Source organism: Pan troglodytes, chromosome 19 (assembly GCF_028858775.2).
Source record: "Pan troglodytes isolate AG18354 chromosome 19, NHGRI_mPanTro3-v2.0_pri, whole genome shotgun sequence".
NCBI lineage: Eukaryota > Metazoa > Chordata > Mammalia > Primates > Hominidae > Pan > Pan troglodytes.
In genome coordinates this window covers 95,716,128-95,742,146 of record NC_072417.2, presented here as the reverse complement: position 1 = coordinate 95,742,146, position 26,019 = coordinate 95,716,128, and the positions used below count along the sequence as shown (strand labels likewise).

General features: G+C 55.1%; 2 protein-coding genes across 2 annotated transcripts; both read right to left on the bottom strand.

The window, feature by feature from the left end:
- Window positions 1-1,886: 1,886 nt before the first annotated feature.
- Window positions 1,887-7,400, bottom strand: UTS2R (urotensin 2 receptor). The gene is made up of 3 exons (XM_016930981.3): window positions 7,098-7,400; window positions 6,372-6,547; window positions 1,887-4,906 (listed from the first exon to the last, which is right to left on the bottom strand). The coding sequence occupies exon 3, from the start codon at window positions 4,822-4,824 to the stop codon at window positions 3,655-3,657; it is 1,170 nt and encodes a 389-aa protein (XP_016786470.1). The 5' UTR covers window positions 4,825-4,906; window positions 6,372-6,547; window positions 7,098-7,400; the 3' UTR covers window positions 1,887-3,654.
- A 7,966-nt stretch (window positions 7,401-15,366) lies between these two features.
- On the bottom strand, window positions 15,367-25,212 carry TEX19 (testis expressed 19; the record flags this gene model as incomplete). Its single annotated transcript, NM_001246469.1, is given in 2 exon segments — window positions 15,367-17,261; window positions 25,175-25,212. A coding segment is annotated over 1 exon segment (495 nt). The 3' UTR covers window positions 15,367-16,495.
- Between the last annotated feature and the right edge of the window lie 807 nt (window positions 25,213-26,019).

Here is a 26,019-nt window from a genome sequence, read left to right as displayed (position 1 = left end):
CGGCTCATGGTGACTGGATGATGTGTTGATGAGGACGGGGCCGGGGCTGGGGGTTGCACAGGGGTGCCCACTGCTGCCCCATCCACACCCAGGCAGGGGAAGCGGGCACCGAAGAGAACATCCCGCTTGTGATCTGGGGTGCACTGTGCTGTGTGTGCCCACCTCTGCATCTTCACGGTTCTTTAATAAGAGGCGTTGGAAAGGAGAGAGGGGATCAGGGCTGGGGGACTCCCTCCCGGAACCATGTGCTCCTCCCGGAGGAACTGCGGATCAATCTGCCAACCTTTCAGCGAGTGCTTTGTTTTAGCGCCCAGGTCTCCAGGTTTCCTTTCCCAGCCTCTACCTGCTCCGGTTTCTCAGAGTCCGTTACTTAGATTTTTTTTTTTTTTTTTTTTTTTGAGATGGAGTCTCGCTCTGTCACCCAGGCTGGAGTGCAGTGGCGCAATCTCGGCTCACTGCAAGCTCCACCTTCCGGGTTCATGCCATTCTCCTGCCTCAGCCTCCGGAGTAGCTGGGACTACAGGCGCCCGCCACCACGCCCAGCTAATTTTTTGTATTTTTAGTAGAGACGGGGTTTCACCGTGTTAGCCAGGATGGTCTCGATCTCCTGACCTTGTGATCTGCCCGCCTCGGCTTCCCAAAGTGCTGGGATTACAGGCGTGAACCACTGCACCCAGTTGTCCCATTACTTAGGTTTTATTTAATTTCTCTCCTGTCCCTGAATCATTCACCCCTTGTTTTGCTTTCTCCTTTGTCCAGGGGTTTCCCGCAGCCCACGCTCACATGCACACGCGTGCCCGTGCCACCCTTTTCTTCATGTTACCCAGCCCTGCCCTGAAGCTCTGCCTTTCTGGGGAACTCTGTCCGCATCAGCCCCGTGCTGACATCCGTGGAGGACACACGTGGTTGTAGATGCTTGCATGGTCACCTCCAGCAACTGTGCCTCACATCATGGGGGCTACCCGCCCTCTCCAAACCCAGGTGGGAGGAGGGGACCCACTCCGTGCCCCTTGGGGACAGCAGGTCGCCCGCTGAGTTGGGTGGAGGGTGGCTCTGGGGTGGTCTTCTCTGGGTCGTGGGGCTGCAGGGCCCCTCCTGGGACTCGAGTCTTCAGCTGTGTTCTGACTTGGAGTCAGGGGGTCATGGATGGGACCATGTTGCTCCAGAAATTCCCTTTTGGAGCTTCTTGGCTCTGGAGATGTGGGGGGCCTTCCACGGAAGTGGGGGGTCTCCTGGAAAAGCGGGGGGCCAGGAGCAGTGAGCAGCTGCTGTGAGGCAGTCACTGCCGGTCACCACCCTGGGCCCCGTGCCACATGCAGGTGCTCAGCGCAGAAGCCGTGTTGGCGCGAGCAGACCGGAAGGCGGTGGGCAAGAGGTTAAGCGTGGAGTCTCCCCATGTCCTGTGCCCCGCCGTCTGGGCTGCCGCCGAGAGTCTGCGTGTCAGGCGAGGACAGTGCCAGCTGGAACCACCAAGCCAGGGACCAGCTCTGGCTGTCAGATGTTTAATTTTGATTTTGCTTCTCTACAAAGACAGCAGCTTTAGGAATCAGGCTTCGGTTGGGAAAGAGAAAGCACCTCCAACCCCCAAAGCTCTCCTTCTGCATCAGAGAAGCTGCGAGGATGCCTCAAGAGACCAGCCGCCTACACAGGCCTCAAAGGCAGGTGCACCCCTGCAAGGACGCATGGCTCGGGTGGCTCCTGGGAGCCTCTGGAAGGGGTGTCATCAGCCCTGTCCCACCCTCCGCAGAGCTGCCTGCTCCCCGGGTGATTTTACCAGCAAATCGCTGTTTATTTTTTTCTTTTCTTTTCTTTCTTTCTTTCTTTCTTTTTTTTTTAAGACAGAGTCTCTGTTGCCCAGGCTGGAGTGCAATGGCACGATCTCGGCTCATTGCAACCTCGCTGCCCAGGTTCAAGCGATTCTCCTGCTTCAGCCTCCTGAGTAGCTGGGATTGCAGGCACCTGCCACTGCGCCTGGCTAATTTTGTTGTATTTTTAGTAGAGATGGGGTTTCACCATCTTGGACAGGCTGGTCTTGAACTCCTGAACTTGTGATACACCCGCCTCGGCCTCCCAAAGTGCTGGGATTATAGGCATGTGAGCCACCGTGCCTGGCCTTCTTTTCTTTCTTTCTTTCTTTTTTTTTTTTTTTTTGAATTTTAAAGATCAGATTTATTTGGAGAAAGCAAAAAACCCCCAACCCAAAGATGGGATTTTACATCTAAGACATCTCCAAGATTACAAATCCCAGATTACAATCTACAGATTACAAACCGTTTTCATGGAAGATATTTTTGTATCCATTTTACATGTATTCAGGAGTGGGACGTACATCAGTCTCTATTTCAATTTTAACAGAGGGACAAGGTCGGGGAGTGGGATCCTTTTGTTTTTAAACACCCACGACAGAACTCACACATTCAGGTGCACAGTTCTGTGGCACTGGCTCGTTCACAGCGTCGCCCAGTCACCAGCGTCTAGTTCCAGAGCACTTTCGTAACTCCAGGGGGGAACTGCAAGCATTGCCCCTCTTCCGGGAGGCCCTGGGGAGAGCACTGCATGCTTATTCCCGACGCCGGCCACAGTCCTGCCAGCAGAGCTGTGCTCACTCCACTGAGGGGCGGGCACTGGAGGGACCAAGCGGGCATGACCCTTGCCCCAGTGTTCAGATGGAGCCCCAAGGGGCTGGTAGTCTGGGCATGGCCATGGGGAGGGGAGGCCAGGCTGGGGGAGGCCGTGCAGGGTCCGGGGCCGGGCTGGGGGCTGGAGGGGGGCAGTCGCCAGAGAAGATGGTTGGCTAAGCTGGGAGCTGGGGCAGGAAGTCTGTCCAGGAAGCAGTGAGGGGTGAGTGGGGCAGAGACTGCCAATGCTACTGTGAGGTGGGACCTGGATTCCCTTTCTGATCAGACCTGAGCCAGACGTGGATGAGAGGCCAGGAGGCCTGTAGGTGCAGCCAGTGACCTTGTCCTCTTGCCTTCTGCACCCGAAGCCTCAGGCCTCTGCTGGGCAGTGCCTTCCCTGCTCCACCCCTCAGCCGGAGCCTCCTCTCCTGGCCACCTTCCCCGCCCCACGTCAGGTGCCAGACCAGCCGCCTGCACAGGCCTCAAAGGCAGGTGCACCCCCCACCCCAGCCAGACCCACAGCCTCCCCCTTGAGCTGCCGTTGTCGTCCTGGGGATCCTGCCGGCCGATCCTCCCACCCCTCAGACGTGGCGTCCTCCGCGCCGAGGCAGGACACGGAAGCCAGCTCAGGGTTGATTGTTCCAGTGGCAAAGCCACAAGGGATGGAGCCACACAGGCAGGGACGGGAGTCACAGGGCCGCTGGCTGAGAGGAGGAGGGTCCCGGGGGCGGCAGCCTCGCTATGGTCTCCACACGGGCCGGGCACTGGCGCCTGCTGCCCTCTGTGACGAAGCCATGGTCTCCAGAAGCCGGGACTGCGCTGGAGCCTCCTGGAGACCCTCAGGGAGGCGGGTGGGCGCTTCTGGGCATCACGGGAAGGGCGCTGAGGGGAAGCGAGCAGGATCTTTCCAGAAGGGGACGGAGGAGGGGCAGGGCCTGTGATTTGGGAGTTGTGGGGGGGCTCTGTGGAGGGGCTCCCGGGAGTGGCTGGGGCTTTGCGGCGTCCCCGCCTGGACTCCAGCCGCCCCTCCGCGTGCTCAGGCCGGGGCCCTGGGACCCTCGGGCGCAGGTCGGGCCGGGGCCGCTGGGGCCAGCACAAGGCTCTCAGTGGGCTGTGGGCTGCAGGAAGACAGGGAGCGGCCCGAACAGCGCTGGAAGCGGGCGCGGGGCTGCAGGGAGGGAACGGGCCCCCGGCCTCCCCCGCTGCCCGGGCCCCGCACGCGGCCGCGCAGGTGGTCGCGGTAGTTCCTGGTGAGCAGCGTGTAGAGGAAGGGGTTGGCGCAGCTGTTGCCGTAGGTGAGGCAGGTGGTCAGGTAGTTGACGATGCGCGCCGTCCGCGGCGCCAGCGGGGCCTGGTGGTACTGGGCGAGCAGCTGCCACAGCCAGAAGGGCAGGAAGCAGGCCCAGAAGAGCAGCACGATGCCCAGCACCAGGCGCAGCGCGCGCGCCCCCGGCCGCCGGGCCCGCTTGAAGGAGGCGCGCTGCGAGCGGCGGTAGGCGCGGGCCAGGCGCGCGTAGAGCAGCCCGATGAGCAGCCCAGGCCCCGCGATGCTGGTGGCGAAGAGCAGCGTCAGGTAGGCGCGGTGGGCGCGCGGGCCCCAGGCGGGCAGGCACAGGCTCTTGGGACCCCGGCGCACCAGCCGCATGGCCAGCATCACGGGCAGCGTCAGCAGCAGCGCCAGCAGCCAGGTGCCCAGCGCCAGCAGCTTGCGGTAGCCCTTGGGGCGCTGCACGGTGTCCAGCGGCCGCAGCACCGCAGCGTAGCGCTCGCTGCTCATGACGGTCAGCGTGAAGATGCTGGCGTGCATGGTCAGGAAGTCCAGGCTGAAGAGCACGCGGCAGCCCACGTCCCCGAAGTGCCACTCCTTGGTGACGTAGGTGGCCACGATGAAGGGGATGCTGAGCAGGTACAGCAGGTCGGCCAGCGCCAGGTTGACCACGTAGACGTACATGGAGGCCACCGCACGCAGGGAGCGGCAGGTGACCACCAGCGTGTAGGCGTTGCCCACCACGCCCACCACGCCCATGGCCGACAGCAGAGTCCCAATGGCGCCCGTGGCCACCAGGTCCTCCAGGGAGCTGGGCTCGGTCGGGCTGGCCCAGGAGCTGTTGAGGGTTGCGTTGGGGCCGCCAGGCGGCTCCGGCACAGAGCTGCCGGTCGTGGCCAGCCCAGGGAAGCTGCTCGGGGACTCGGGGGTCAGTGCCATCTCTGACCCCTCACGACGGGCTCAGGGCTGGGTGGCCACTCCCCGAGATGGGGCGGGGGCCCCTGTGGTCAACCAGCTCAGCCTGTGGGGAAAGAAGCAAATCAGGCAACGCCTTCCGCTCCCACGAGGCCACTGTGATGGCCTCGTTCCCACAGAGTCACGTGGGCTCCCCAGTGCCCTCCGACTCCCGGGACTCTCTGGAAGCCACCAGCTCTGCAGGAGGACTCGAGAGCCACCAGACGAGCTGCCCCAACCCCCCTCCCCGACCCCCGCATGCCCCAGCAGGACCCCTGCCCCCCCCTCACTGTAGGTCCCATGGCCTCTGGGATGGACTGGGCTTTTCTGAAAGCCGGAACACAGGAGGGCAGCCCCTGGGGCAGAGGTCGGCAGTGGACAGAACTGGGAGTCCTGGGCTCTGCCCAGTGCGCCCCCCCAGGCCTCACTTTCTTGTCTATGCACAGGTGGGGCCCACTTACTCCTGAGTCCTTTCTCATATGTATTTGACTTGTACATTTAAAAAAATGTTTTCTTCAGATTGCAAAACTAGTAGCTACTGACTTTAAAAGTCCAAATAGAAAAACATGTAAGGTAAGGAGAGGAAGACCTCTGCAATCTCCATTTCTCATACAGGGAAACGAATTCAAGATGGATTGCAGGCCTAAGTGTGAAAGGTTAAATCAGTCAGTCGAGGTTCTGGAAGAAAATGGGAATACTGGCGTGACCTTGGATGGGAAAATATTTCTTAAAAAATGAACAAAAAATACTTTCAATAAAAGACTGAGCAAATGGGTTTCATTAAAATTAAGAACTTTACCAAGAGAGCGAAATCATAAGCCACAGGCTAAGAGATCATCAGAAAACATATATCAGGCTGGTTGCGGTGGCTCACGCCTGTAATCCCAGCACTTTAGGAGGCCAAGGCAAGTGGATCACCTGAGGTCAGGAGTTCGAAACCAGCCTGGCCAACATCTCGAAACCCCGTCTATACTAAAAATACAAAAATTAGTCGGGCATGGTGGCGCACGCCTGTAATCCCAACTACTCGGGAGGCTGAGGCAGGAGAATTGTTTGAACTCGGGAGGTGGAGGTTGCAGTGAGCCAAGATTGAGATTGTGCCACTGCACTCCAGCCTGGGCAACAAAGTGAGACTTTGTCTCAGAGAAAAAAAAAAAGAAGAAACATAGACAAAAAGCTGGTGAGAAAAATATAGGGAAGAACTGCAAATTAGTAAGGAAAAGACAAACAACCCATTTGAAAAAAAGAGACCAAAACCGTGACCGGGGACTCCCTGAAAAGGACACCCACGCAGCCAACAAGCAGGGAAATGCCAGTCAGGGCCACAGGAGCCCCTGCGTGCTGACAAGGATGAACGCGTGAAAAGGCAGACATCCTTGTCAACAGGCGTGGGGGCTGCGGAGGAGCTGGCCCTGCCGTTTCCTGTTGCTGGGAACCTGGACTGTGCCGCCGCTTTGGAAAACCATTGGCACGATTTGCAGAGCTGACCGGCTATACCTTCTCACCCGGCAATTCCACTCTCGGGTTAGTACCTTAGATAAAGGGCTGCCAAGGTCCAGAAAATGACAAGCGTGCGAAAGTTCACGGCAGCTTGACTCCTAAGAAGCTGGAAACAGCTCAAATGTCCCCAGTGGACGGGGCAGGCAAACTGTGACATGAAGCCAGTGAAGGAGTCGCCGCTGGGGTCAGCAGCCTGGATGGTGGTGGGCTGAAGAAACAAGACACAGGAGGCTGCCTGATTCCACGAGCCACGCTGAATTTAGGCCGAACACTCATGGCTGCGCAGGGAGCAGTCTTGGCTGGGGTGGGGAGTTGTCAACAGGTGGGGGCGCTGGGGGCCTTCCAGGGCCTGGAAATGTGCCCTGTCCGCCCTTTCCCACCAGGCCGAGCAGCTCCCAGCTCCGTCTGTCCAGAGGACCCTCACCCCCTTGCTGCCCCCACCCGGGGCATTTCCAGAGCCCTCACCCAGGGGACGGCGCAGAAGCCGAGGGGGCACCGGGCTCCCCAATTGTGCGCGAGCCCGAGTCACGGGCAGGGGGACAGCGGCCGCCGGGCCGCTAGGATTGCTCCAGGGTCGCTAGGAGGGAAGGGGAGGGGCCGAAAGTTCCACGGCACGGGAGAAGCCGCCTCGCTGGACCCCGCTCCCCTCGCCCAGGGTGGGTTCCCACCGCGAAACCCCGGCCCAGCCCTGCGGAGGGCCCCGAAGGGCACAGACCCGGCAGTCCCCGCGCGCTCCCGGTCACCCACGGAGGACCCACCTGCCTCCGGTCACTGAGCGGCCGGACCCGCCCGCCGAGCCTGGGGTCGCGCGTGGGGGCAGCCGCTCGCGGCTCCAAACTCCTCGCGCAGCGGGGCCGCGGGGAACTTTCCGAGGCGCGCTCCCCTGTCCCAGCGCAGAGGGGGCGCGAGGGGCTCCGCGGTGGCCTCGGCTTCCAAGGCACACGGCAGGGGCGCCCGCCAGTCCCGCCACCAAAGCCGCGCACCGCGCCCCGCGCCGGGTCTCTGCGCCGCCGCCACCTGCCCGCCGCCAGCTGGGAATGCGCCGCGGCCCCGCGCCAGGGCCCGGTATTAAAATAACCCCAGCGGGCAGCAGGCGCGCGGAGAGGACGGCGCCGGGTGTCTAGGGGGCGGCGCTGACCGCGCGGCGCCGGGAAGACGCGGGGGGCGCGGGGCCGCAGCGGGGTCGGCGGAGGGTCCCAGGCGGGTCTCGCGTCTGCGTCTGCGGAGCGAAGCTGCCTCCAGCCCGGCTGCCCCGAGGCTGACCCCGCAGCCCCTCTTGGGTTCTCCGCCTCCAGCGTTCACCCCAGCGCCCCTCACGCCCGTGTTTTCAGGGCACGGAGCCTGGGATTCTCCGTGTCCACCAAGCCCTGGACCCGCCCGCGCGCAGGTGGGGGGCAGGAACACCCCTAAACCCCGAGAGGGTCATAGAAAGGAGGTTAGGGGAGGGAGGGAGTCACCCGCCCAGGCGGGGACGGGCTCTTTGGGGTCCTTGACGACCCCCGCCCCTGTTGCGGGTCTCCCACAGATGCTCTTCGAAGCCCACGCAGCCTCTCCAGGCCTCGGCAGGGACTCGTGGTGGCCACATCCACGGAAGTGACGCTGGGAGCTGCAGGGCTCCGCGGGGTAGGAGGAAGGACCCCACAGCCTCACCCTCGAGCCCCTGAGCTGGGTGCTGGCCCCCACTCGGTTTCACTTGCTGCTCGGAGGTAGGATGTGGGCCTTCACTCATGCTGAACCCCTGAAAGAAAAAGACACAGAACATTAATAAATTAGGCTAGAGGAGAGCTGGAGAGCTGTGAACACGGGGTCTAAAGGGCCCCCAGCGAGGAGCTGGCCTCGCCCACTCCACTCCGCCCGGGGCTCATCTGCTGCCTGAGGCCGTGGACCGGCCCCTAAAGCTGAAGGGGTTCTGCTGGGGGAGAGGAGGTGGCCAAGTGTGAATGGCCGAGAGGCTCCTGCAATGAGCTGGATCCGGGGGAGCCCCAGATGCCCACCAGTCCCCTCCATGGGACGTTTGCCACGTGCTGGGGAGGCGAGGCTGGGCTGGAGAGGGCGGGAAAAGTCCCTCTGGTCTCCAAGCGTCCGCTGGACGGAGCAAGGGTCACACAATAAGACAGTTCATTCTCTGTGAGCTGAAAACAGCCGAACTGAAACCAACTGCAGCTGCAGCTTCCGACCCGAAAGGGGAGCAGCTCATCCTGCCTGTGTGCGGGAGGAAAGGGGGTGGAAGGCTGCCTCCGACGTGATGGTTCTGTGAGAGCTGATTACTAAGCTGGAGTCTAGGGGCTGGGGCTGGGGAAAAGCACTCAGGACCCAGAATGCCTGCTCCAAGAATTAAATTTCCCGCAAGCCAGCTGCCGAAACGATCTGCTGTCACCTGAGCCAGTTCACCGAGTAGCTGCTGAAACGACCTGCCCTGACACTAACACCGGTTTTTTGTTTTATTTTTTATTATTTATTTATTTATTTATTTATTTATTTATTTGAGATGGGGTCTCACTCTTTCACCCGGGCTGGAGTGCAGTGGTGCGATCTTGGCTCACTGCAACCTCGGCTCACTGCAACCTCCACTTCCCAGGCTCAAGCAATTCTCCTGCCTCAGCCTCCCAAGTAGCTGGGATTACAGGCACCCACCACCACACCCAGCTAATTTTTGTGTTTTTAGTAGACGGGGTTTCATCATGTTGGCCAGGTAGGTCTCGAACTCCTGAGCTCAGGTGATCTGCCCACCTCAGCCTCCCAAAGTGCTAGGATTACAGGCGTGAGCCACCGTGCCTGGCCTCCAGTGCTGGTTTTACCACTGAGGCCACTCGCCTGAGCTTGCCAGCTCCCCAGAACTACCAGTGCCAACGGGCTTTCTTTCAAAGCAATAGATAACGTTTCTCTTTCCAAAAGAATCCCAATTTTCTTTTGTTCGTGAACATACCTAATTGAAATTCTTCCTAAAATTAAACATTAAACTTAAAGATTTGTCTGTATATTTGGACTTTGACAGTTGCTATGTATAAAATGCTTCAGCAAGGAAATAATAATCTGATTATTGTTTCCTTGCTGCTTCATATCTTATGTGATCCGTAATTGATGGGGAAACATAGCCAATAGAAGCAGGTCCATATGTGACACAAGTATTGGAATTAGCAGACCAGGAGTTTCTGTTTTACAAAAACTGTTAAAATATAGTAAAGCAAGCAGAAGAACCTGGGCAACATGCATGAAAAGATGGAAATTTTCACCAGAAAATGGGAATGTATTTCTTTCTTTATTTGAGACAGGGTCTCGCTCTAAGGTCTAGCCTAGGCTCGCCCAGGCTGGAGTGCAGGGGTGTGATCGTGGCTCACCGCAGCTTTCTTTGACTTCCTACACTCAAGCAATTCTCCTACCTCCCGAGTAGCTGGGACTACAGACATGCACCGCTACACTACACTTGGCTAATTTTTGTATTTTTTGTAGAGACAAGTTTCACCATGTTGCCCAGCCACTACGCCCAACCCCATTTGACTCTTTTATTAGAAATTCCCAGGCTGGGCACTGTGGCTAACACCTGTAATCCCAGCACTTTTTTTTTTTTTTTTGAGGTGGAGTCTCGCTCTGTCGCCCAGGCTGGAGTGCAGTGGCGTGATCTTGGCTCACTGCAACCTCCACCTCCCAGGTTCAAGCAATTCTCTGCCTCAGCCTCCCGAGTGACTGGGATTACAGGTGCCCACCACCACACCCAACTAATTTTTATATATATATATTTTTTTGAGACGGAGTCTCGCTGGTCGCCCAGGCTGGAGTGCAGTGGCGCAATCTCAGCTCACTGCAAGCTCTGCCTCCCGGGTTCACGCCATTCTCCTGCCTCAGCCTCCCGAGTAGCTGGGACTACAGGTGCCCACCACCGTGCCTGGCTAATTTTTTGTATTTTTAGTAGAGACGGGGTTTCACTGTGTTAGCCAGGGTGGTCTCGATCTCCTGACCTCGTGATCCGCCCGCCTCGGCCTCCCAAAGTGCTGGGATTACAGGTGCCCACCACCGCTCTCAGCCTAATTTTTATATTTTTAGTAGAGATGGGCTTTCACTATCTTGGCCAGGCTGGTCTTGAACTCCTGACCTCGTGATCTGCCCACCTTGGCCTCCCAAAGTGCTGGGATTACAGGCATGAGCCACCGCACCTGGCCAATCCCAGTACTTTTGAAAACTGAGGCAGGAGGATCACTCGAGTCTAGAAGTTTGAGACCAGCCTGGGCAACATAATGAGACCCTCCATTTCTATTTCTAAAAAAATTTTTTAAAGGGTGAAGGAAATAATGTATACAGTGGTCCATTTCCAAGACAGTGTGCCTTGAATCGGCTTAGGTCAGCAAACTACAGAAGAACAGGATATACTAGGCCCCAGCTTGGATAGTGGATGCCTGCTTGTCGGCCTCATCCACTCCCCTTTTAACCCCCTCTTAGTTGCCCTCACCCAAATCAAAGAAGTTTAAGATGAAATTTTACTAGCCTGCAAAATAGCTGGTTTGATCTATTCTTATCAGCCTGCCCAGCTACTTAGGTCATAAGTCAAATACTTAAAGAGCCCCTGAGCTAACTAGGATTGCAATGCATTGTGGGCTGCAACAAAATGCAGCAGGACAACCCTGAAGAAAACACCTACAGCACCTGCCCAACAACCAATAGGCGACATCCGGGAAGATTGTGACCCGAGAGTACTCAGCCTATGAGGAACCTGGGGAGGGACCTGCACCCTGCAGCCCCTGCCCAACAACCAATAGGCGACATGCAGGAAGACTGTGATCCCCTAGTACTCAGCCTATGAGGAAGCTGGGGAGGGACCTGCGCCCTACAGCCCCTGCCCAACAACCAATAGGCGACATGCGGGAAGACTGTGACCCCAGAGTACTCAGCCTATGAGGAACCGGGGGAGAGATCTGTGCACTAGGGGATAAATTGCTTGTTGAAACTGCTGGGTGTGCCTGCCCACCAGACACCCGATCTTGCCGTCATTAAAAGCCTCGCTTTCGCTGTTCTCCAGGTCCCTGAGTCAGTTCTTTGGATTTGGACGGATGAGTTTCTTTCTCACAAGGGTCAAATGGACATTTTATAACTTTAAAAGTACAGTATCTAAAATTCAGAAATCACAGCAGAAGAAAGAATCAGTTAACTTAAAGGTAGGTCAATAGAAATTATCCAGACACAGAAAGAGAAAAGAATGAAAAACAGAAAAGCCTGTGGAACCACACCATCAAATGATCTGACGTACATGTCACTGGAGTCCCCAGAACAACAGCAGAGGAAAATGGGGCAGGAGCAATATCTGAAAAGGCAGTGGCTGAAATTTTCAAAATTGATAAGCAGTGTCAACTTACAGACATTAGAATCTTAGTAAATCACAAGCAGAAAAAAACTAAAAGCAAACAACTCCAGCGCATTGTAGTAAAAAATTCCAAAAACCAAAGGTAAACAGAAACTGTAAAAATTATTGAGATTAAAAAAAAAAAAAGACAATGCATTCAGGGAATAACAATAGGAAAGATGGCTAGATCTCCTCAGAAAACCATGGAAACCAAAAGAGAATGACCTCTTTAAAGTACCAAAATAAAGGATTTTAACCAACAATTTATGTACAATAAAATAAAGATACTTTCAGACAAAGCTAAGAATATTTGTCACAGCAGAAAAAAATACTAAAGGAGCTCCTCAGGCTTTCCTTCTGCTGACAGAAAATGACCCCAGATAGAAACTCAGAAGTGCATGAAAAATGAAGTGCACCAGGAAGGTAAATATGTTTGTAAATTAAAAAGATGAGGACTATGCAGCGACAGCTCTGGTGGCACATGATGATGATAACACGTGTCAACTAATATCCAAGACAACAATAGCACCAGGTCTCTGGAGAAGGGTGAGTGAAATTACGCAGTTGGAAAGCTCTTTGTTGTTGTGTAAGAATTCACATTTCAGGCCGGGCGCGGTGGCTCACACCTGTAATCCCAGCGCTTTAGTGCAAAGTGGCTCTGCCTGCCTATGATTCACTTTATGGACCATTAAATCATAAATCATAATCATAAAGCTCCCATTTTCCACAAATGTGACTTTTGAAGCTTTGCTCTGCACTTAATGGGTTCATTATGTTTTGCAATGATAATTTTTCTGAAAGAAGTACTTTCCAATTGGATTACTAAATTCTGTAGAAAATGAGGTTCCACAGACAGAGCTGGTTTCATGGGGCTCTTTTCAGGTGCCCATCCAGCCTGATGCTTGTGTTTTTCAGACTTGAAGAGGATGCTTTGTTCAGAACCCACTCCACCTCTCAGGTGCTCAGAGACCAGAGGCCCATCCTGCTGCAGACACTGGGGCAGAGATGCTTGATGAAAATAAGGGAACGTGGCTGAGCGCAGTGGCTCATACCTGTAATCCTAACACTTTGGGAGGCTGAGGTGGGAGGATCGCTTGAGCCCAGGAGTTCAAGGCCAGCCCCAGCAACATAGTGAGACCCTGTCTCTATAAAAAGAAAATAAAAATAAAAATAAATAAGGGAATAAAAGTGAGGGGTGGAGGCAGCTCAGGCTGAGTGCACCCCAGATGGAGTTAGGGAACCTCATGAGGAGCAAAGACTGGGCCGTGCAGAAACGGCCAGGCCCTCAAAGCCCCAACTAGAGCTCAGCCATTAGCCATCAGCTGCCTGGGATCCTGCCCAGGGGGCGTGGGCCCACTTCATTACCCAGAGCTGAGGGCTCTTTCTTTTGGAAGGAGGTCCCAGGGGGACACCCCTGCAGGGCCTCCCACCTCTCCCAGAGCACCTCTGCAGCTGGTGATTTCACTTTACTCTTCCAGGAGACACTTCCCTTGATGCTGCTGTTGGTATTTTCCCTTACTTTTGACCTCAGGCACCACAATTTCCCCAATCTTGGTCTCAAACACCTCCAGATGTGAGACACAGCTGGAGAGATGGTAACATGAATCAAACCAATTAGAACCTGCACGGGTCTCCAGCTGGTGGTGGCCCTATTAATTAGCGGAGAGCCTCAGACATCTGAGCAATTGCAGGGGATGAAAGGGCTTAAGCTGGCAGGAGACAACATGGAATTCAGAGCACTTCCCCTGACTTAAAGTGTCCAAGCTCGTGAAAGCTCAGACATAGGGAGAGTGAGGAGAAATGTCTAGTGTACATAATAGTCTTTTCTCAGAATCAACTTTTGGGGGCCCCCTGGGAGTCCCAACACTACAGCCTCCCTGGCCCCATGAGGCCACTTGAAAGCTGGCTAACCTTTGGGAAAAGGTTCCAGTTCAGGATTCACGAAACCTCACGTCCTGAGTGAAGAGGCTGGATGCAGAGCTCTAGAAAGCCCTTCCAGGGATTCCAAAGGTCAGAGTCAGGGCTGGGGTGAGGGCAGAAACCCCAGAGGCCCCAGATTTCTCTTGCAAGCATACAACCAAAGGCACATGTGTGTACCACGCCATGGGGCCAAACTCCTCACCCCGTGTCATGTAACAGAGTGTGGGGGTTCCTTCCTTCTCAGCGTGCTCATTCCACTTCTTCCTGCCTTCCTGGGAGGCAAGGAGGTCAGGGGCCCCACCTCCTTCTTGAAGGACTATCATCCACATCCATGTCTGACAGCAGTGGAGGGCCCCAATGCTGAAACTAATGGAGGGGCCTCAGCAGCAGCCAAATCCAAGGAGGCAGAGCCCTTTATCCTTCAGGTCTCTTCCTGTGGGCATTCTTTACTATCTTCACTATCTCCATCACCATTATTACCACCACCACTATAACCATCACCACCATGATAGCCATCATCATCATTGGCATCATCTGTCTCCTCAACATTAGCAAACTTTTTTTTTTGAGATGGAGTCTCACTCTCTCACCTAGGATGGAGTTCAATGGCATGATCTTGGCTCACTGCAACCTCCGCCTCCCAGGTTCAAGCGATTCTCTTGCCTCAGCCTTCCAAGTGGCTGGGATTACAGGCACGCGCCACCATGCCCAGCTAATTTTTGTATTTTTAGTAGAGACGGGATTTCACCATGTTGGCCAGGATGGTCTCGACTTCCTGACCTCGTGATCCACCCACCTCGGCCTCCCAAAGTGCTGGGATTACAGGCATGAGCCACCGTGCCTGGCCAACATTAGCAACCTTTACATGTGGTTTAGTCTATAGACTTAAAAAAAAATTCTGGGGCACATATCTAAATTAATTATATGTTTAACAACACATTTTTATTGTTCAAAACATGGCTGTTCTTTAAGTATATATTTTTATTTCTTTATTTTTATTTTTTGAGATAGGGTCTCACTGTTGCCCAGGCTGGAGTGTAATGGCATGATCTTGGCTCACTGCAGCCTGAACTCCCAGGCTCAAGCAATCCTCCCACCTCAGCCTTCCAAGTAGCTGGGACTACAGGCACACACCACCACGCCTGGATCATTTTTGGATTTTTTGTAGAGATAGTGTTTTGCCACGTTGCCCAGGTTGGTCTCAAACCCCTGAGCTCGTGATCCACCCACCTCGGCCTCCCAAAGTGCTGGGATTACAGGCATGTGCCACCTCGCCTGGCCTATTTTATTTTTTGATACAGGGTCTTGCTCTGTCGCCCAGGCTGAAGTGCAGTGATACAATCACAGCTCACTGCGGTCTTGACCTCCTGGACTCAAGCAATCCTCCTGCCTCAGCCTCCTGAGTAGATGGGACTACATGTGCATGCCACCACACCCAGCTAACTTTTTTTATTGTTAGTAGAGATGAAATCTCACTATGATGCCGAGGCTGGTTTCGAATTCCTGGGCTGACGTAATCCCAAAGTGCTGGGGTTACAGGCATGTGCCACTGTGCCTGGCCCTGTATTTCTTTATAAATAATGTGAAACAAACTCCCATGATGAGCCTGAAAACCGACCAGAACCCTCATCTCTCCCGTGCTCCTCTTCCCTTCTATCCTCTGTTCCCACCATTTGGTGGGATTTCAAGCCAGCAAACTGGCTTAGCCCAGATACTGAGAGGACAAGGATAAGGCCAATCAACAAAACTTGCTGAGGAATGACTTACACAGGAGCTTGATTGAAAGCTTTTATGACTTTTTAAAATTAAAAACAACATATAGAGCAACAGGAATTAAATGGTTAAATTTCATCAACGGCCAACATTTAAAACCAGCTCTCCCTCCACTGTAGACCAGAGATCCTAGTGCTGCTGACAGGGTCTTGTGGCACCCTGAGATTGTCCTGGCAAAGTCGAGAACACATCCAGGTCACCACAGATTCTAGTGTGTTCTGCAGAGCATGTGTTTTACAAGCAATGTCCCTCCCCATGGCCAAGGTGAAATAGGCACAAGTTCTGTGCCCTGCCCCCCATGTCACAAGCAGCACAACAGCCATTCAGGCCAACACATCCAGAACTATGTGACAATCAACTGGTAAGAACTTGTTTCCAGGTTATGAATATTTGTAATGCTTCCCTCTGAGGCCACAACAGGCCCTATCTCCCAGCCCCTAAAGTTGCTCCCCATGTTTCCTTTGCCAACTGCTCCCCTGGCTGTTGTGGAACAGCAATTGCTGGCCCTTCCCAGTCTCTGATGTCCTGGTGTGCCCAGGACAATGGCAGCTACATGAGCCTTAGTCTCTCAGTTCTGGGGCCCTGGACTGAGGCTGGAAACAGGGCAGCTCCCCCATGGCCGAGCCTCCTGCAACAGCCAGGCTTTCCTCAGGACCCCTGCTCTGTGTCTCAGGGGTGCTGAGATCCTGTTCTTGGCTGGAGGACTGTGGCTTACAGGCTGAGTCTCCCTTCTTGCTCTCCCTGTTGGTCCAGGGTGAATAAGAGACTATGGTGAATCCTCTTCTGCAGGGCTGAGGCTGCAGGGACCAGCTCTGCCCTGTGTCCTGTTAACGATGTTTCTAGAATGCTCAGCGTCCACCAGTGCAAGTCCTGCTCTTGGGGTGCATCTTGGAGTCTCACCACCCACACTTCACCAGGCTCCAGCAGCAATTTCCAGTGCTGCCCTGGGGTCCTCAGGGCCCTGTCTGGGGTCATCTTCTATAGGTAGATGGTATCATAGCAGCCCACCATGGAGACAGGCTGCAGGGCCAGTAACTAGGCCTCAGCCTCGGCAGGGTCCACTGCCCAGGTAATGCCCAGCTTGAACACCATGGGCTCCCCTGGGGGCAGGTCCACTTTGAGAAACCCCTGCTATGAAGGAAAGAAGCTTGGCCAGTGTGAGCAGGTAAGAAGCTCCTCAAATCTCCAGGGAAGACCCTGGGTCCAGTCAGCATCCTCAAGGCCCAGGCCCAGGGGCACAGCCTCCTGAGGCCATAGTTCAGTGGGGACAAAGTGGGGGTCCAGACCTGCATCTTCCAACCCTTCTGGGGCTGCTGCCAGGGTCCCTGGCCCCCATGCCTCAGAGCCCCCCTGCACAGGCTGTCCTGGGCTCTGCCCCCAGCTCAGCTCCATCCCTGAGGACCCCTCCTGCTCCGACTCTGCCTCAGTGTGCTCCATCAGCTCAGGGTCCCAGTTGTCTTCTTCCCAGTCCTCTGACTCCAGCAAGTCTTTAAAGTCTAGAAAGGCAGCCTTGAAGCAGGTGAAGCAAATGCTTAGCTGATCTCCATGTTGAAGCTGATACATCCAGGAGGCATAGAGGTAGGACATGCCCTCTTCCTCATACCGCATGCTGACCGGAGGGCACATGGCCAGCCTGCCTGCCTACTGCCGGGGTGGACAGCAAGAGCTGGGCCTTCAGAGGATCTTGGACGGTCTGGCCACAGGTGCTGAGGCCAGTAGGATGCTGGGCGGCAGGGATGAAGGGGACAAGGAGCAGGAGGAGAAAGGGGTTTCCTATCCAGGGATTTGGGGTGGGGTGGATGACCTGGGTCCCAGCTCAGTGGGGACCTGCAGAGGGTGGAAGCTTGAACTTCTGGAAATGTCTTCAGCTTCTGCAGTTGCTGTGGTCTCAGGAGAGCTGGAAAGGCAAAGGAAGGGAGGTTAGGCACCCCCAGCAGGCAGGGTGGGGGCAAACTGTGGGGACCAGCAGGGGCAGGGATGTTGGGGTTCAGACTGGCCCTTTAGTGGGGACCCTGCTCAGTTTGAACAGCACCGGGGCTGGGAGGCCTTCAGTTACTCCATCCGACCTCCCCGGGCTCATCAGCCACCCCCTACACCTCAGGGACCCCAACAGCCCATCAGCCTCACCTGACAGAACCTGGGGGAACATGAGGGAAACTGGCAGAGCCTGAGGGGACCTGATGGAAATTGAGGGAACCTGAAGGAAACTGAGGCAACTTGAGGAAACCTGAGGGAACCTGAGGGAAACTGGGGGAACCTGAGGGAAACTGGGGGAACCTGAGGGAAACTGGGGGAAACTGAGGGAACCTGAGGGAAACTGGGGGAACCTGAGGGAAACTTGAGGGAAACTGAGGGAACCTGAGGGAAACTGGGGGAACCTGAGGGAAACTTGAGGGAAACTGAGGGAACCTGAGGGAAACTGGGGGAACCTGAGGGAAACTTGAGGGAAACTGAGGGAACCTGAGGGAAACTCGGGGAACCTGAGGGGAACTTGAGGGAAACTGAGGGAACCTGAGGGAAACTGGGGGAACCTGAGGGGAACTTGAGGGAAACTGAGGGAACCTGAGGGAAACTGGGGGAACCTGAGGGGAACTTGAGGGAAACTGAGGGAACCTGAGGGAAACTGGGGGAACCTGAGGGAAACTTGAGGGAACCTGAGGGAAACTGTGGGAAACTGGGGGAACCCGAGGGAAACTTGAGGGAAACTGAGGGAACCTGAGGGAAACTGGGGGAACCTGAGGGAAACTTGAGGGAAACTGGGGGAACCTGAGGGAAACTTGAGAGAAACTGAGGGAACCTGAGGGAAACTGGGGGAACCTGAGGGAAACTTGAGGGAAACTGGGGGAACCTGAGGGAAACTGGGGGAACCTGAAGGAAACTTGAGGGAAACTGAGGGAACCTGAGGGAAACTGGGGGAACCTGAGGGAAACTTGAGGGAAACTGAGGGAACCTGAGGGAAACTTGAGGGAAACTGAGGGAACCTGAGGGAAACTTGAGGGAAACTGGGGGAACCTGAGGGAACCTGGGGGAACCTGAGGGAACCTGAGGGAAACTGGGGGAACCTGAGGGAAACTTGAGGGAAACTGAGGGAATCTGAGGGAAACTTGAGGGAAACTGGGGGAAACTGAGGGAACCTGAGGGAAACTTGAGGGAAACTGAGGGAATCTGAGGGAAACTTGAGGGAAACTTGAGGGAAACTGGGGGAAACTGAGGGAACCTGAGGGAAACTTGAGGGAAACTGAGGGAACCCGAGGGAAACTGAGGGAACCCGAGGGAAACTTGAGGGAAACTGAGGGAACCTGAGGGAAACTTGAGGGAAACTTGAGGGAAACTGGGGGAACCTGAGGGAACCTGAGGGAACCTGAGGGAAACTTGAGGGAACCTGAGGGAACCTGAGGGAAACTGAGGGAACCCGAGGGAAACTTGAGGGAAACTGAGGGAACCTGAGGGAAACTGGGGGAACCTGAGGGAAACTGGGGGAACCTGAGGGAAACTTGAGGGAAACTGAGGGAAACTGAGGGAACCTGAGGGAAACTTGAGGGAAACTGGGGGAAACTGAGGGAACCTGAGGGAAACTTGAGGGAAACTGAGGGAATCTGAGGGAAACTTGAGGGAAACTGGGGGAAACTGAGGGAACCTGAGGGAAACTTGAGGGAAACTGAGGGAACCCGAGGGAAACTGAGGGAACCCGAGGGAAACTTGAGGGAAACTGAGGGAACCTGAGGGAAACTTGAGGGAAACTGGGGGAACCTGAGGGAACCTGAGGGAACCTGAGGGAAACTTGAGGGAACCTGAGGGAACCTGAGGGAAACTGAGGGAACCCGAGGGAAACTTGAGGGAAACTGAGGGAACCTGAGGGAAACTGGGGGAACCTGAGGGAAACTGGGGGAACCTGAGGGAAACTTGAGGGAAACTGAGGGAAACTGAGGGAACCTGAGGGAAACTTGAGGGAAACTGGGGGAATCTGAGGGAAACTTGAGGGAAACTGGGGGAACCTGAGGGAAACTGGGGGAACCTGAGGGAAACTGAGGGAACCTGAGGGAAACTTGAGGGAACCTGAGGGAAACTGAGGGAACCTGAGGGAACCTGAGGGAACCCGAGGGAAACTTGAGGGAAACTGAGGGAACCTGAGGGAAACTTGAGGGAAACTGGGGGAACCTGAGGGAAACTGGGGGAACCTGAGGGAAACTTGAGGGAAACTGGGAGAACCTGAGGGAAACTGGGGGAACCTGAGGGAAACTGGGGGAACCTGAAGGAAACTTGAGGGAAACTGAGGGAACCTGAGGGAAACTTGAGGGAAACTGAGGGAACCTGAGGGAACCTGAGGGAAACTGAGGGAACCTGAGGGAACCTGAGGGAAACTTGAGGGAAACTGGGGGAAACTGGGGGAACCTGAGGGAAACTGGGGGAACCTGAGGGAAACTGGGGGAACCTGAGGGACCCTGAGGGAAACTGGGGGAAACTGAGGGAACCTGAGGGAAACTGGGGGAACCTGAGGGAAACTGGGGGAACCTGAGGGAAACTTGAGGGAAACTGAGGGAAACTGGGGGAACCTGAGCGAAACTGGGGGAAACTGAGGGAAACTGGGGGAACCTGAGGGGAACTTGAGGGAAACTGAGGGAACCTGAGGGAAACTGGGGGAACCTGAGGGAAACTGAGGGAACCTGAGGGAAACTTGAGGGAAACTGAGGGAACCTGAGGGAAACTGGGGGAACCTGAGGGAAACTTGAGGGAAACTGGGAGAACCTGAGGGAAACTGAGGGAACCCGAGGGAAACTTGAGGGAAACTGAGGGAACCTGAGGGAAACTTGAGGGAAACTGGGGGAACCTGAGGGAAACTGGGGGAACCTGAGGGAAACTTGAGGGAAACTGGGAGAACCTGAGGGAAACTGGGGGAACCTGAGGGAAACTGGGGGAACCTGAAGGAAACTTGAGGGAAACTGAGGGAACCTGAGGGAAACTTGAGGGAAACTGAGGGAACCTGAGGGAACCTGAGGGAACCTGAGGGAAACCTGAGGGAAACTTCGGGAACCTGAGGGAACCTGAGGGAACCTGAGGGAAACTTGAGGGAAACTTGAGGGAAACTGAGGGAACCTGAGGGAACCTGAGGGAAACTTGAGGGAAACTGGGGGAATCTGAGGGAAACTTGACGGAAACTGGGGGAACCTGAGGGAAACTTGAGGGAAACTGGGAGAACCTGAGGGAAACTGGGGGAACCTGAGAGAAACTGGGGGAACCTGAGGGAAACTTGAGGGAAACTGAGGGAACCTGAGGGAAACTTGAGGGAAACTGAGGGAACCTGAGGGAAACTGGGGGAACCTGAGGGAAACTGGGGGAACCTGAGGGAAACTTGAGGGAAACTGGGGGAACCTGAGGGAAACTTGAGGGAAACTGGGGGAATCTGAGGGAAACTTGAGGGAAACTGGGGGAACCTGAGGGAAACTTGAGGGAAACTGGGAGAACCTGAGGGAAACTGGGGGAATCTGAGGGAAACTTGAGGGAAACTGAGGGAACCTGAGGGAAACTGGGGGAACCTGAGGGAAACTTGAGGGAAACTGAGGGAAACTGAGGGAACCTGAGGGAAACTTGAGGGAAACTGGGGGAATCTGAGGGAAACTTGAGGGAAACTGGGGGAACCTGAGGGAAACTGGGGGAACCTGAGGGAAACTGAGGGAACCTGAGGGAAACTTGAGGGAAACTTCGGGAACCTGAGGGAAACTGAGGGAACCTGAGGGAAACTTGAGGGAAACTGAGGGAACCTGAGGGAACCTGAGGGAAACTTGAGGGAAACTGGGGGAATCTGAGGGAAACTTGACGGAAACTGGGGGAACCTGAGGGAAACTTGAGGGAAACTGGGAGAACCTGAGGGAAACTGGGGGAACCTGAGCGAAACTGGGGGAACCTGAGGGAAACTTGAGGGAAACTGAGGGAACCTGAGGGAAACTTGAGGGAAACTGAGGGAACCTGAGGGAAACTGGGGGAACCTGAGGGAAACTGGGGGAACCTGAGGGAAACTTGAGGGAAACTGGGGGAATCTGAGGGAAACTTGAGGGAAACTGGGGGAACCTGAGGGAAACTTGAGGGAAACTGGGAGAACCTGAGGGAAACTGGGGGAACCTGAGGGAAACTTGAGGGAAACTGAGGGAACCTGAGGGAAACTGGGGGAACCTGAGGGAAACTTGAGGGAAACTGAGGGAAACTGAGGGAACCTGAGGGAAACTTGAGGGAAACTGGGGGAATCTGAGGGAAACTTGAGGGAAACTGGGGGAACCTGAGGGAAACTGGGGGAACCTGAGGGAAACTGAGGGAACCTGAGGGAAACTTGAGGGAAACTGAGGGAACCTGAGGGAAACTGAGGGAACCCGAGGGAAACTTGAGGGAAACTGAGGGAACCTGAGGGAAACTGAGGGAACCCGAGGGAAACTTGAGGGAAACTGAGGGAACCTGAGGGAAACTTGAGGGAAACTGGGGGAACCTGAGGGAAACTGGGGGAACCTGAGGGAAACTTGAGGGAAACTGGGAGAACCTGAGGGAAACTGGGGGAACCTGAGGGAAACTGGGGGAACCTGAAGGAAACTTGAGGGAAACTGAGGGAACCTGAGGGAAACTTGAGGGAAACTGAGGGAACCTGAGGGAACCTGAGGGAAACTGAGGGAACCTGAGGGAACCTGAGGGAAACTTGAGGGAAACTTGAGGGAACCTGAGGGAAACTTGAGGGAAACTGGGGGAACCTGAGGGAAACTGAGGGAACCTGAGGGAACCTGGGGGAACTTGAGGGAAACTGGGGGAACCTGAGGGAAACTTGAGGGAAACTGGGGGAACCTGAGGGAAACTGAGGGAAACTGGGGGAACTTGAGGGAAACTGGGGGAACCTGAGGGAACCTGAGGGAAACTGGGGGAACTTGAGGGAAACTGGGGGAACCTGAGGGAACCTGAGGGAAACTGAGGGAAACTTGAGGGAACTCGAGAGAACCTTAGGAAACCTGAGGGAAAGTGAGGGAAATTTGAGGGAAACTGAGGGAACCCGAGGGAAACTTGAGGGAAACTGAGGGAACCTGAGGGAAACTTGAGGGAAACTTGAGGGAAACTGGGGGAACCTGAGGGAACCTGAGGGAACCTGAGGGAAACTTGAGGGAAACTGAGGGAACCTGAGGGAAACTTGAGGGAAACTGAGGGAACCCGAGGGAAACTGAGGGAACCCGAGGGAAACTTGAGGGAAACTGAGGGAACCTGAGGGAAACTTGAGGGAAACTTGAGGGAAACTGGGGGAACCTGAGGGAACCTGAGGGAACCTGAGGGAAACTTGAGGGAACCTGAGGGAACCTGAGGGAAACTGAGGGAACCCGAGGGAAACTTGAGGGAAACTGAGGGAACCTGAGGGAAACTGGGGGAACCTGAGGGAAACTGGGGGAACCTGAGGGAAACTTGAGGGAAACTGGGGGAACCTGAGGGAAACTGAGGGAAACTGGGGGAACTTGAGGGAAACTGGGGGAACCTGAGGGAACCTGAGGGAAACTGGGGGAACTTGAGGGAAACTGGGGGAACCTGAGGGAACCTGAGGGAAACTGAGGGAAACTTGAGGGAACTCGAGAGAACCTTAGGAAACCTGAGGGAAAGTGAGGGAAATTTGAGGGAAACTGAGGGAACCCGAGGGAAACTGAGGGAACCCGAGGGAAACTTGAGGTAAACTGAGGGAACCTGAGGGAAACTTGAGGGAAACTTGAGGGAAACTGGGGGAACCTGAGGGAACCTGAGGGAACCTGAGGGAAACTTGAGGGAAACTGAGGGAACCTGAGGGAAACTTGAGGGAAACTGAGGGAACCCGAGGGAAACTGAGGGAACCCGAGGGAAACTTGAGGGAAACTGAGGGAACCTGAGGGAAACTTGAGGGAAACTTGAGGGAAACTGGGGGAACCTGAGGGAACCTGAGGGAAACTTGAGGGAACCTGAGGGAACCTGAGGGAAACTGAGGGAACCCGAGGGAAACTTGAGGGAAACTGAGGGAACCTGAGGGAAACTGGGGGAACCTGAGGGAAACTGGGGGAACCTGAGGGAAACTTGAGGGAAACTGAGGGAAACTGAGGGAACCTGAGGGAAACTTGAGGGAAACTGGGGGAAACTGAGGGAACCTGAGGGAAACTTGAGGGAAACTGAGGGAATCTGAGGGAAACTTGAGGGAAACTGGGGGAAACTGAGGGAACCTGAGGGAAACTTGAGGGAAACTGAGGGAACCCGAGGGAAACTGAGGGAACCCGAGGGAAACTTGAGGGAAACTGAGGGAACCTGAGGGAAACTTGAGGGAAACTGGGGGAACCTGAGGGAACCTGAGGGAAACTTGAGGGAACCTGAGGGAACCTGAGGGAAACTGAGGGAACCCGAGGGAAACTTGAGGGAAACTGAGGGAACCTGAGGGAAACTGGGGGAACCTGAGGGAAACTGGGGGAACCTGAGGGAAACTTGAGGGAAACTGAGGGAAACTGAGGGAACCTGAGGGAAACTTGAGGGAAACTGGGGGAATCTGAGGGAAACTTGAGGGAAACTGGGGGAACCTGAGGGAAACTGGGGGAACCTGAGGGAAACTGAGGGAACCTGAGGGAAACTTGAGGGAACCTGAGGGAAACTGAGGGAACCTGAGGGAAACTGAGGGAACCCGAGGGAAACTTGAGGGAAACTGAGGGAACCTGAGGGAAACTTGAGGGAAACTGGGGGAACCTGAGGGAAACTGGGGGAACCTGAGGGAAACTTGAGGGAAACTGGGAGAACCTGAGGGAAACTGGGGGAACCTGAGGGAAACTGGGGGAACCTGAAGGAAACTTGAGGGAAACTGAGGGAACCTGAGGGAACCTGAGGGAAACTGAGGGAACCTGAGGGAACCTGAGGGAAACTTGAGGGAAACTGAGGGAACCTGAGGGAACCTGAGGGAAACTGAGGGAACCTGAGGGAACCTGAGGGAAACTTGAGGGAAACTTGAGGGAACCTGAGGGAAACTTGAGGGAAACTGGGGGAACCTGAGGGAAACTGAGGGAACCTGAGGGAACCTGGGGGAACTTGAGGGAAACTGGGGGAACCTGAGGGAAACTTGAGGGAAACTGGGGGAACCTGAGGGAAACTGAGGGAAACTGGGGGAACTTGAGGGAAACTGGGGGAACCTGAGGGAACCTGAGGGAAACTGGGGGAACTTGAGGGAAACTGGGGGAACCTGAGGGAACCTGAGGGAAACTGAGGGAAACTTGAGGGAACTCGAGAGAACCTTAGGAAACCTGAGGGAAAGTGAGGGAAATTTGAGGGAAACTGAGGGAACCTGAGGGAAACTGAGGGAAATTTGAGGGAAACTGAGGGAACCTGAGGGAAACTGGGGGAACTTGAGGGAAACTGGGGGAACTTGAGGGAAACTGGGGGAACCTTAGGAAACCTGAGGGAAACTGAGGGAAATTTGAGGGAAACTGAGGGAACCTGAGGGAAACTGAGGGAAACTTGAGGGAACTTGAGAGAACCTTAGGAAACCTGAGGGAAACTGAGGGAAACTTGAGGGAAACTGGGGGAACCTGAGGGAAACTGAGGGAAACTTGAGGGAACTTGAGAGAACCTTAGGAAACCTGAGGGAAAGTGAGGGAAATTTGAGGGAAACTGAGGGAAACTGAGGGAAATTTGAGGGAAACTGGGGGAACCTGAGGGAAACTGAGGGAAACTTGAGGGAAACTGAGGGAACCTGAGGAATCCTGGCCCCGCTTCAGCCTCCCAACCCCTCACCCAGCACCAGGCCGTGTCTCCGAGACCCCTCCTCAGAGACCCCTCCTCAGGAGACCTCACCATCCTGGTGTCTCTGCTCATGTGGGCACCCAGGGAAAGGCGGAGGCAGAGCCCATCTGGGTATATAAAGGGCCATTTCCCATGGTGCTCTGGGCTCATCTGCATATCTCCCATGAGCCTCAGTTTCCAGGAAATGAAAGTGCTGAGTCACCAGCTCCCTCCAAGGAGGGCCATGTGCAGCCCCTGGGCGCCTGCAGGAAGGCCCTGGAGAGGCAGCTCCTCTGGGGGCTGGAGATTGGGGTGGGTGCTCTCCGTCTGCAGGCTGGCACGGGGTGAGCATCCAGCCTGTGGTTGCTGGCCCGTCGTGGGCACGACGTCCTGGTCCTGCCGCGTTTGTAAAACGTGATCCCTGCTTTGCTGTCTCTGTCTTAAAGTTCTCTCCAGCCAATTGTCAATTAGTTATTGTTTAAACACATTTTCCCCTTTGTGGTTCATCTCTTTGCTCTTTAAACGAGACGCTTATAAATTAACACTTGTTTTTTCAATAGACTCTATTTTTTACAGCAGTTTTAGGTTCATAGCAAAATTGAGCCAAAAGCATGGAGCTCTCCCACCGCTCCCCTGCTCCTGCAGGTGCACAGCCTTCCCCAGTCCTCCCCTCCCAGCCATTTGTTACACGTTGTTATTATCATCGTCGCCCTCTGCAGTTTCCATTATGCTTTCCTCCCGTGCTGTGCATTCTGCAGGTTTGGACACATGTATAATCATGCAGACCCACCACTCTAATATTGTACAGACGGGTTTCTCCGCCCCGATTCATCTGTGTTCTGCATTTTCATCACTCCCTCTCCCAGCCCCTGGCAACCAGGAATCTTTTGACTGTCTCCTTAATTTTGCCTTTTCCA

Excerpts from the sequence above, each read along its gene's own strand:
- UTS2R (XM_016930981.3), bottom strand. The coding sequence starts at position 4,824 with ATGGCACTGACCCCCGAGTCCCCGAGCAGCTTCCCTGGGCTGGCCACG.